Raw genomic sequence first — 11,259 nt, 5'->3', positions numbered from 1 at the left:
ACCTAAGTGCACTACGTACAATTCTATTTATTTTCATGCTATGCAACGTATAATATTTTGCTTTGTTTATGCAAAGCCTAAAGGGGACCATTTGTTTTCATAGTTCATTATATCATCCGCACTCTGATCAATATAGTGAATGCGCTGAAAGTAGTTTATTACCGCAAAATGACGACCGTATCGGGGCCTGCCTCCAATACAGCTAACCTGAAGAATCTTTGTGCTATTCAAGGACAGCTTTCTTTTTGGAAAGGAGGTTTGCAACTGCACCGATGTATTTGGAGAGAACATCATGGCCTGCGGCTTTGATACTGAAGAGACTCTAAACAAGACCACAAAGTATGTGAATATATGTACCACTGAAGAGTGCGACATTGTTTTTCACTTGACAAGGTATGTGCGTGTTCACGGACCATCTTTGTATCTTTTTCTCAATTTCAGAGCGGGTTGCTTTTTTATGTATTTAACCTGTGCTGCTCTAGCAGGTTTTATTGATAAAACTGTTGGCTTCCAAACGGTTATTGTAATCCTCCACGTTTGACGGAATTCGGAAGACCTATGATATGTATAACGGCATAAATGTGCTTGAGCTTGCTTCTGTTTTATAGAGCGAATCAGTCGTGAACCATTCATTATAATATAAAAAGTTTTCTGGTGAAATCCGTGAGTTGAGTTCTAGTTCAGTAATATCACAGGATGTGTAGGCCGTACAACAATTATAATTACAAACTCACAGCCTAACTTTGTATTTTTTGTGATTGCAGAAACCCCCTCTCTCCCTCCCCTTGCAGTGGCATTGTGCACTTGACTAGTTCTTTTCTTACGGAAGGTGGATAATTCTATTTTGTTTTAAACAGGCGCAGATAGTCTCTCCTTTACATACACCCACAATGACCACACGTGAAATCACCCTACTATCCTTTTAAAACTAACCCACTCCGGATTACAAGGCGACCTTTGACAAAGATAGGTCGTCCTATCAAAACGTCAGCCAGCCTTTTTGAGGCACCTTATCCCTAGTTAAAACATTTACAACACCATATTCTCATTATTATCGTTTCAAACTATTACTTTAAAAGACATATAATATTGCAAGTTTTGACTCATATACTGTAGACACTAGCGCTACGAATCGAACCTTAATAGCAGCACCACAGTTTCGCAGTGTTCAAGATTTCCGGCACTGGTGGGGGGGGGGGGTGTAGGGCTCTACTCAGTTGTGTCTGGGTGCCACGTGATCATGCATTTAGGATAAAGGCACACAGGTGCGGCGAAATACGAGCAAGGAAGCCCAGAACACAAGAACAATATTTCAAAAGCACCAGGACAATTGGACCGGAAGCAATGTTTTGAAGTTGGAAAGCTGTGCTTGGCAGGCGCGTGGGTTCTTTCTTTAGGTGCGTGCACTTTAATGTGGTTAGAGGTAGAAAGTAGTGGATATTGCGGGAAATAAAATATTTACCCTTTCTACTTAAAATCCAGACGGCTGATCCCAATGCTGGCTTTAATCCAACATTCTATGGAATTCAAGCAGGTTCCCTCCATTCACTTTTTTGGCACTTGTAGCTTCAGCGGTGTCAGTACAGGGTTGCAGAATTCGGCGTATATTTACCGAGATAATCTGAACAGAACCACGAAAGCCTGCGATCGTCATGCCTTTAAGAGACATGTTGTGACATGACTTCCTGTGTGTATTAACGGTTTCGATGTGATTGCTTGGTGCTTCGGTCGAAATTGCGCATTCAAAAAAAATGTTCACAGTTTTAGTGAATAAGCTGAAATTACCTGTTGCGTTTAATCATATTTTGCGCAATAGATATCTAAAGATTTTATGTGGCGTTACTTTATATCGTAACTACATCGTCTTTTCCAGAGAAGACCTTACGTATTACATTAACGGCACTTGTATCACTGCGATCGATGGTGAGCATGAATACCTCTCTATTACATTTTTGTGACTACGTACTTTTGAAAGCAGTTGGAACTCATACTTTCCGCTTCTCCCAATAGAAACATCCACATTGCAATCCATCTCAGAAGTGCATGGTCATGACGAAACCTATACTAGGGTTACTATTCACTGTATTACCGTTCTCAAATGCTCTTCACAATGTCTTGTTAGGAGCCTTCGTTAGCCTTTACACTGAGCTTCTCATACTTCCTCAGGTTTTTCCAATTTGTCGAGGTACTTGCTGATGCAGCTTGCAGTAGACAGGCCGGTAACGCGACAACATGCCAAAAATGCCTGCAGCCATTTGTAGGAAATAGTACATTCACCGAGTAAGTTATTACAGAGGATTGCACCCGTGCACTCTTTGAGGTCAGCAAAAATATTATCCCCAGGCGGAAACAACGATGCTAAGCAGCAAAATAAATGCATAAATAGACGAACCAAAAATATTCCGGTATGCAGGCACCGATTTGCTAGGAGGAACTAATTTAACTCGAAAGTGTTCATAAAACGTGCCGAAGATGAAGACGACAGGAACACATACGACAGGGTGGGCGCTCATACGTGTTCCTCTCGCGTTTATTATTGGCGAATTTTAGGAACACTGTCAACAACAACCAACTCGCCAAAATGAAGACATTGTTAATTGAGCTCCCTTAGCACGGTCATCCTTTTATTACGGACAAAATACATATTTCTTAATTCAAAGGGACATGCCAAATTTATACCAGTACAATACAGAAATTATAACGATAGGAAGATATTCACAAACTCGCAAAAATTTAAGAGGCTCTCCGTCCTGTGAATCCCTTAAATCTAACTCAGCACACCTGCTGTAGCTATAGTTGTCATTTTTCTTGCACAGGGAATAAACATCTAATGCGACAACTCATTAGCTTTTAATTAGGACAATTTTTTTGGGTGCCCTGGGCACGTTCTTGAATGGTGACTTCTTATGTTCACAAAGCATCCTTTCTAATCACTAAAGGGAAAATATCGAATGCGTTCAACCGCGGGTTTCAATGGTTTGTTTCAAAACAACCTCAATTAGAGCTTCCACAGGTTATCTTTCGGTAAACACATCTTGCTATTGATAGCATTGTATTTTATGTGTCATTTTTGACAAATATCTAAATTCTTCTGACAAAATATTACTTTGTCAGGATTGTAGTGAGAAACATAAATACCAGAGCAAGTGGATGGGAAAACGGCGTCGTGGTAGCTCAATTCGTAGACCATCGCACGCGTAATGCGAATATGTGGGATCGTTCCCCACCGGCGCCAAGCTGTTTTGTCATCCAATTTCATTTCCACTGTCTATAATTTCATTGAGTAAGTACAAGTAATTTCCCCTGTGGTTGTCCTTGATGTCAATATCTTTTGGCTTCTTATGATGTACCTCTTACCCAGTTGTTTGAGCACAAGCAATTAATCGCTGTGTTTTGTCCGATCCATTGCGACATAATTCTGACAGTATATCCGTTAATCACCTTGCTAATTCAAATAACTCTAGATTTTCTGAGAAAAATAACCTGCTCTTACAACAGGTAAATCTCATTATGGTACATTTTGCGCAATTTTGTTGGCGTTGCGCTTTGATATTTTATCCTAACAAACATCAGCCATCCATTTCAGCTGAGTCTTTATAACGTATTTGAAAAAAAATTATTATAATCCCTGTCGTGTGCGTAAATACAGTTTACCTGTTCCAGTTTCTTTATCTCGTTTTCATTTGCTTGTACATGTTCTTTTGACTGTTAATTTAAAAGTAACATTATTTTTGTATCTCTTGAATTACTACTTTTACATTGTGTGCCTCTATATTGTTACTGATGTAAGTTTATTTCGCGTTTGACAAGTGTTTCTTATATCTAATTTTTTACGTGTTATCTTTGTTGTTATTTTACAAGCATCATTACTCTTGTATCCGTGTAATCATTATTTTTTTCAATGTATTTTTAGTCATAACTGCCGGTAATTTGTTTTGTAATTTTCATATACACTTCTTATATCTTACGTGCTTCACGTATCTCATGTATTCTTTGTGCAGTGATCTTTTTATTTCTCGTAAAACGCTCTACTTGTCATAACTACATACACCGTCATAAGAGGAGGTCAACCTGGCAGTTTTTACTCTGGGACCTCCTAGCCATATAAATGCGGAACTCTTATACTTGTACTTGAAAGAATGTTATTAAATTTTACAGCGCTAACGTACGCCGAACAAGGAAGTATGAAATTTGCCTGACTACGAGTAATGTGGATAAAGCTTTATTTATTTTCGTGAAATCTAGCCTACTTATAATGTTTGCATCCGTAAATGACACATTTGAACAGATGTATGAGAAATCTGCATCGGCCATACTTTAATTGAACAATAATTTGTCAGTATATTTATGAATATTTGTGAAAATAAAGACAATTAGGCTCTCATAAAAGAGCAGATGTATTCTTGAAAATGCTCGAATGCAGTCTTTGCATTTGCAGATGTTAGCAATTAATTTGGTTTCAAACGTAACCAGAGGAATTTGGTCCGATTTCTTGTAACGCGAACCCTCTCCGCAAATTTATAACCAGATCATAGAGATCATCATCATCATCATCATCATCATCATCATCATCATCCTAGTTACGCCCACTGCAGGGCAAAGGCCTCTCCCATACTTCGCCAACTACCCCAGTCATGTGATAATTGTGGCCATGTTCTCCTTGGCAAGTTCTTAATCTCATCCACCCACCTAACTTTCCGCCACCCCCTGCTACGCTTCCCTTCCGTTGGAATCCAGTCCGCAACCCTCAATGACCATCGGTTGTCTTCCCTCCTCGTTACATGTCCTGCCCATGCCCATTTCTTTTTCTTGATTTCAACTAAGATGTCATTAGGTCGCGTTTGTCCCCTCTCCCAATCTTCTTTTTTTCTTATCACTTGATCACTTAACGTTAAAACCATCAATCTTCTTTCCATAGCTCGTTGCGTCGTCCTCAATTTAAGTAGAACCCTTTTCGTAAACCTCCAGGTTTCTGCACCGTACGTGAGTACTGGTAAAACGCAGCTGTTGTACGCTTTCCTCTTGAGAGATGACAACCTGCTGTTCATGATTTGGGAATGCCTGCGAAACGCACCCAAGCCCATTCTTATTCTTCTGATTATTTGAGTCTCGTGATCCGCATCTGCGGTCACTACCTGCCCTAAGCAGATGTATTCTCTTACCACTTCCAGTGACTCGCTACATATTGTAAATTGCTGTTCTCTTCCGAGACTGTTAAACATTACTTTAGTTTTCTGCAGATTAATCTTTAGACCTACTCTTCAGCTTTGCCTCTCCAGGTCAGCGAGCATGCATTGCAATTGGTCCCCTGAGTTACTATGCAAGGCAATATCAACAGCGAATCGCAAGTTACTAAGGTATTCTACATGAACTCTTATCCCAAATTCTTCCCAATCCAGGTATCTGAATACCTCCTGTAAACACGCTGTGAATAGCATTGGAAAGATCGTATCTCCCTGACTGACCGCTTTCTTTAGTGGAATTTTGTTGCTTTGATTATGGAGGACTACGGTGGCTGCGGAGCTGCTACTGATATCTTTCAGCGCTTTTATATACGGCTCGTCTACACCTTGATTCCTTAATGCTCCATCAGCGCTGAGGTTTCGACTGAATGAAACGCTTTCTCGTAATCAACGAAAGCTATATATAAGGGTTGATTATATTCGGCGCATTTCTCTATCATCTGATTGAGAATGTGAATATCATCTGTTGTTGAGTAGTTTTTACGAAATCCTGCCTGGTCCTTTTATTGACAGAAGTCTAAGGTGTTCCTGATTCTATTTGCGATTTCCTTTGTAAATACTAAGAAATAACATAAATGTATAATGCAAATACTCTTTCAGGTATGGCTGGAACAGCCGGAGTTTGCACAGAGGATAAATTTGCTATCGGGGAAGACAATCCGCATACATATAGCGGACTCATAACGATGGCACATGAAATCGGACACCTGTAAGCACATCCGAAAAAATCAAAACTTTTATAAAAAAAAAAGTAATTTTAGTAAAATTTACGAGTAAATAAGTATATATGTTGTCTTCGGTGAAAGGTAATGGCTCACTTTCGCATATTAGTTGAAAGAAGGTTAAATTTTATTGCGCCCACTTTATCCGGCGCTCATATCAGTGAATGTTGCTAGTGCATGAATGCCTAAAAGATGTAACCACTGCATACGCCTATTACCAAGGGATAGTAACAAAGCTGGCGATTACAAACGAACGTTAGATGATGCAAAAGCCGGTATGACGACGGCGGAACCTGAATGTGCAATTCAACGTCAAGAAATCAAAAACTATGGTGCCACCTAAGCAATTGTTATGATGTGTTATTTCGATATCAATCCTTGTCGCTCAATGTGTCGCTGAGTTATATCTCTGAGTTTAACGTTGCCGGGAAACATTTCTGTGTTTGTGACTGCTGGGTCATGTTTCCGGGTCTAACATTGCTGCTTATGAGGTGGCAATATGCAAGACGACAAACCGACAATGCTGTGATTGGTCCCCGCAGATGCGTCTGCGTCAGCAGACGTTTGGTGTGTTGCGACACCACGTAACCGAGCACAGGACAGTTGGCCCCTCCCGCCTTCTCCTTTCCTCTCTCCATCTGTTTCTACCCACACCCCTTTCTCCGTGCAGTGCCGTTGAGGTGTCCTCCTGTGAGAGACAATGACGACACTGCACTAATATGTTCCATTCTCTTTAAAATTACTTCACATACACTCTCAACTGAGGTTTATATGCGGAATTACCATTAGTGTTTCAAGCACAATGCATTGAGCGTGAGGGTGAGCGAACGAACGCAGTTCAATCTCGCGCACGCGAGCGAGGAACGCGGCCCGGATGCGTGCCGCCTCCTTTCGGGCACCAGGTAAGAGGGTCTGGTGAGAGAGGAGGGACGCTTTTCTCCAGTGGCTGCCAGGGTGCCTCGATGTCCTCGTCGCCCGCCGCTCCGTACAAAGTGGAGACACCAGTGGCGTCTACTATGGCGTTGGCCACGCGAATCGTGGACGCTGTAGTAGACGTCGTAGGGATTGATTGATTGATTGAAAACATCCTTATTTGCAGGATATTCGTAGAACTCCTGGGTGGGCCGCCTAGGCCGGTAGTCCACTGGTTATTGCTGCTTCGCTCGCCCTCCCCACCAGGCAGTGCTGACGGTCAGGATCATCGCTGAGCAGAATAGCCTCCCACTGCTCTTCTGAGGGATTTCTAATGGGGTCAACTATGGGATTAAATTGGCAAGCACACACTATGTTGTAGAGGTTAGCTAACTCTCCGCAGTGTGGGCATTGCGGGGAGTATAGTGTAGGGTACCACTGGTGTAACTTAGGTAGCATTGGGTACGTATTAGTTTGTAGTCTCCTAAGAGTGTTCTGTTCTAACTTATTGAGGGATTTATGTGGTGTTGGGTACTCCTTCATGGATGTTCTGTATGGTGCGAGATTGTCAGCATACACTGCTAAAGCAGTTAGGTCGCAGTACCCTTCACGGTCATCAGCGGGAGACGCCCGGTATAGAAGAGCTCGGACATGCTTGTGAGCGGCTTCGTTTCCTCGTGGTAGTTCCAGTTGACCGGGAAAACAGATGACTGAGGCTTGGCTTAGTCAGCGATGTCAACCCTGACCCTTGAATTAATCCATTATTGAAATTGCGACAGGTGTTCTGGGAGTCAGTGAGCACATTGGCGTGGGGGTTAGATGCTATAGCTAATGCAATAACTGCTTCCTGTGCGTGAGTGGGGTTGAATGTTTTCATCGAGGCGCAATTCACCATCGATCCTGAAGGCGTTGAGACCACAATAGTCCTCACTCCATTCGTTGGCCCTACGTCGACCACATAGAGGGTGTTAGGTTGCTCGTGCCATTTCTTCTGCAGGGCTTCCCCTCTTGCTTTTCTCCTATAGATGTTATATGCGGGATGCATGTTCCGCGGAATGGGGTACCCGTTGATGCGTCTCCTCACATCATGTGGTACCTCTACCCTTTGGTCTATAGTATACGGCAGATTAATATGAATCTTTTTGAACAGACCTCTACCTGATTTTGTGAGTGCGAGCCTATTGAGTTGTGAGAGGCATTGTGCTTCCCACATCTCTTTGAGGGTATTATGTAGTCCTAGAGCCATGAGCTTTGCCGTTGGCGTGGAGTTTGGTAGCCCCAGTGCCATCTTGTAGGCCTTCCGGATCAGTGTCTCTAAGTTTTCAATTTCCGACTTGGAGAGGTTAAGGAATGCCGTCCCGTACATTATCCGAGAAATCACGAAAGCCTGCACTGAGCGGATGGCGTCCCTTTCCTTCGTGCCATGGTGCTTATTTCTGATACGATGTATTTGCTCGGTGGATTTGCTCGGTGGATGTTGTAAGCTTCTTTATAGTGGTGGTGTTCTATCGCCCCTGCGGGATATATAGCCCTAGGAACTTGATCTCCGTGGGTTTCGGTATTGAATGGTTGTCTATATAAACCATGATGTTCTGCGCCAGGAGTGTCCTCGGGTTCTTCAGGATGAGCAACTCAGACTTTACTGGCGCACACTGGAGGCCTCTTTCCCTGGCGTACTGGTCCACCATGTCCGCTGCTGCTTGAAGACGTTCCTCGATCTCGGCGTCACTCCCCGAGTTGCACCAGACAGTGATATCATCTGCATACAATGTGTGTTTGATACCCGGGATTTCGGAGAGAAGTCCTGGGAGATCTTTCATTGCTATTTGAACAAAAGGCGTGACAGTACTGCCCCTTGCGGAGTTCCTCTCGGGCCCAGAGTGATGGGATCCGATTTTAGTCCACCGAAGTTTATAGTGGCTTGCCTTGCTGATAAGAAGTTTTTGACATAGTTGTAGATTCTGGCGCCACAGTTGGTGTCGGCGAGGCTTTGCAGAATATTTTTATGCAGAACGTTATCAAACGCTCCTTTCAAATCAAGTGCCAGGATAGCCCTTGTCTGTGACTTGGGAGGTGTCTCAAGGAGGTGCTTGTACAGGTACAAGAGGGCGTTCTGGGTCGATAGGTGAGGGCGAAAGCCGAATTGAGTGTTAGGTAGGAGGTTGTTCTCTTCTATCTACTGAGTCTCGTGTTCATGACCCTCTCCATGCGCTCGCCCAAACACGAGGTCAGCGCTATCGGTGATACATTATCCAGTTTAAGGGGTTTGTTCGGCTTCGGAATGAACCGAACCTCGGCCGTCTTCTAGGATATTGGTAGCGTTCCTGTAGGCCAATGCTGCTCGTTGAAGCATTCTACCAGCGAGGTGATAGTGTCATCGCTGAGGTTAAATACGAGCTTTGCTGTTATTTGATCTGGACCAGGAGCTGCATTTTTTCTCATGGCCGCAATTTCTGCTTTGATTTCATCTTTCGTGAGTGGGATGTCCAGCTTCGCATTCCGCAGCCCAGAATACTCCGGTTGTTCCACGACTGGGGCCATGCACAGATACCTGGTCTTGAGCTTTTCCATCAACTCTGTGTTCGTACCCGGGATGGGGTGTACAATCTTCGTGAGCCTGTCTTTAGTGGCCGACTTGCTGCTGCTGGGGTCGATTAGGACACGCAGGAGCTTCCAAGTCTTTGACACACCTAGCTTCCCCTGAATACCATCTCAGAGCGTATTCCAGTTCTATCTGGCCAAGGATATGGCGTAGGATTCTGCCTTTTTGTTTACCTTCTTTATTTTTTTCCTCAGTTTATGGCTAGGCCGTTGTCTTCGCCATCTCTTTGTCAATGAGTTTCTTGCTTCCTATAAATGTAGAAGGTGTGGATCGACTGCTGGGCAATCTTCTGTCGTGCAGACCTCTTTCGTAAAGGCTTTCAAAGTTTGCACCTCACCCTTAACCCATTCCTCTAGGTTTGTAATAGTGTTTGCAGTAGATGCCTGGGCCTGTCTCCACCTGTACCAGTTCGTAATTCTTGCGATGCCTATTTTGCATTTGCACGCATTTGTGCTTATCTCCAGAGAGAGGATGAAGTGATCGCTTCCCAGGTGCTGTTCGGTATTCTTCCAAATCGCGCTGTTTATGTTCTTGGTGAATATCAAGTCCGGACACGTATCTCTACTAACACTGTTTCCCAGCCTCGTAGGGTAAGTGGCATCGGTGAGGATCGATAGCCCTTCTTGCGTCACTACTTCTTCCAGTTTTCTGACTTTTGGTGTCGCCGCCGGGTAGCCCCGTGAAGGGTGTGGTGCGTTGAAGTCGCCCCCAATCACACAGGGGGCATGGCCCGCTAATGTCGTAGGGACGTATTGCCGGCGCCTGTGGGTCTTGAAAGCGAACTGCAATGTTGCCAAAGTGCGCACCGGCGATCTGCGATGTTTGCGATGTTTGCGAAATCTGCGATGTTTGCAGAGTGCGCGTAGTGCCGGTAGCTTCGCATGCGCTCGGCTTTCCACGGTTAGTTCACGTTGAAGCGAGAGATGCATGAAGGTGAATTCGCTGGCTGCTGCCGCCATTCCTTACTCCAGAATTATGACAGCGAGTTTCCGTGCTCCTTGAGCAAGATGTAATCTTTACGTGTGCGCACGCGACACCATGCTGGTTAATTTACTTAAAACACGTTGACGGACTAGTTGGTTTGGATCCATGATAGTATGTGTGAGCGCGACTGAACAATGACGTAGGAAGAAGCAGACGCACAAAGATAGTAATGTCTGTGTGTCTGTTTCTTTCTATTTCCTCGCTCCTTACACGTTCTATACTTGGTGATTTGGTTAGTAAGTGAATGTTTACAGGTTTATAGGACCGATAAAAGTACTGTCCTTTCTTCCTGCACCTATCTACTAATTTACTAGCTCCATCGGTGCTTCGCCTTTCGGGTGGAACTGCACATTTTTTTTTCGGGCATTTCAGGTGGAGGAGGAAGCACGTCGCCTCCTGAGTCGACGTTTTGACGGCCTTTAGTATCTTGACGTTATTCTACCCTAGATCTTGACAGTAGCTCCTTTTTGTCAAGGAAGCCTTATCCATGATCTTGAGTATATCATGAAGGTTGGATGTGCCTTTGTTCCCTCTGCTGACCTACTGGACGACGTACTCTGCACACGCGTAGATATCAAATACGGCCTGAATGTTCACCTTTGACTCGAAGACAGGCGCGATCCATGGATTAATGTTGTTGACTTTCATGTGCTGTGGAGTTCACTTCAGCATGACCCGAGTATGTGATGATGGTGATGATGAAAAACTTCATTTATCCCTGTTTAAAGGGAAGGGGGCAATGGAATAGAGGGTGTGAGATACCTGAGTGTACGATCTCTAAGTACTCCTCCTCATC

General features: G+C 43.9%; 1 protein-coding gene across 1 annotated transcript in view; it reads left to right on the top strand.

Moving 5' to 3' along the window:
• The first annotated feature begins 263 nt into the window (after window positions 1-263).
• Window positions 264-11,259, top strand: part of LOC135912139 (A disintegrin and metalloproteinase with thrombospondin motifs like) — a 34,719-nt gene continuing 23,723 nt past the window's right edge. Inside the window, exons 1-3 of the mRNA XM_070526631.1 lie at window positions 264-393; window positions 1,874-1,923; window positions 5,844-5,952. Of these exons, the coding sequence (XP_070382732.1) occupies window positions 293-393; window positions 1,874-1,923; window positions 5,844-5,952 (260 nt within the window). The 5' untranslated portion in view covers window positions 264-292. The remainder of the gene's footprint in view (window positions 394-1,873; window positions 1,924-5,843; window positions 5,953-11,259) is intronic.

The sequence above is a fragment of the Dermacentor albipictus genome, chromosome 10, assembly GCF_038994185.2.
Source record: "Dermacentor albipictus isolate Rhodes 1998 colony chromosome 10, USDA_Dalb.pri_finalv2, whole genome shotgun sequence".
Lineage (NCBI taxonomy): Eukaryota > Metazoa > Arthropoda > Arachnida > Ixodida > Ixodidae > Dermacentor > Dermacentor albipictus.
The sequence above is the reverse complement of the archived record's forward strand: the minus strand, read 5'-3'. Positions and strand labels throughout refer to the sequence as shown.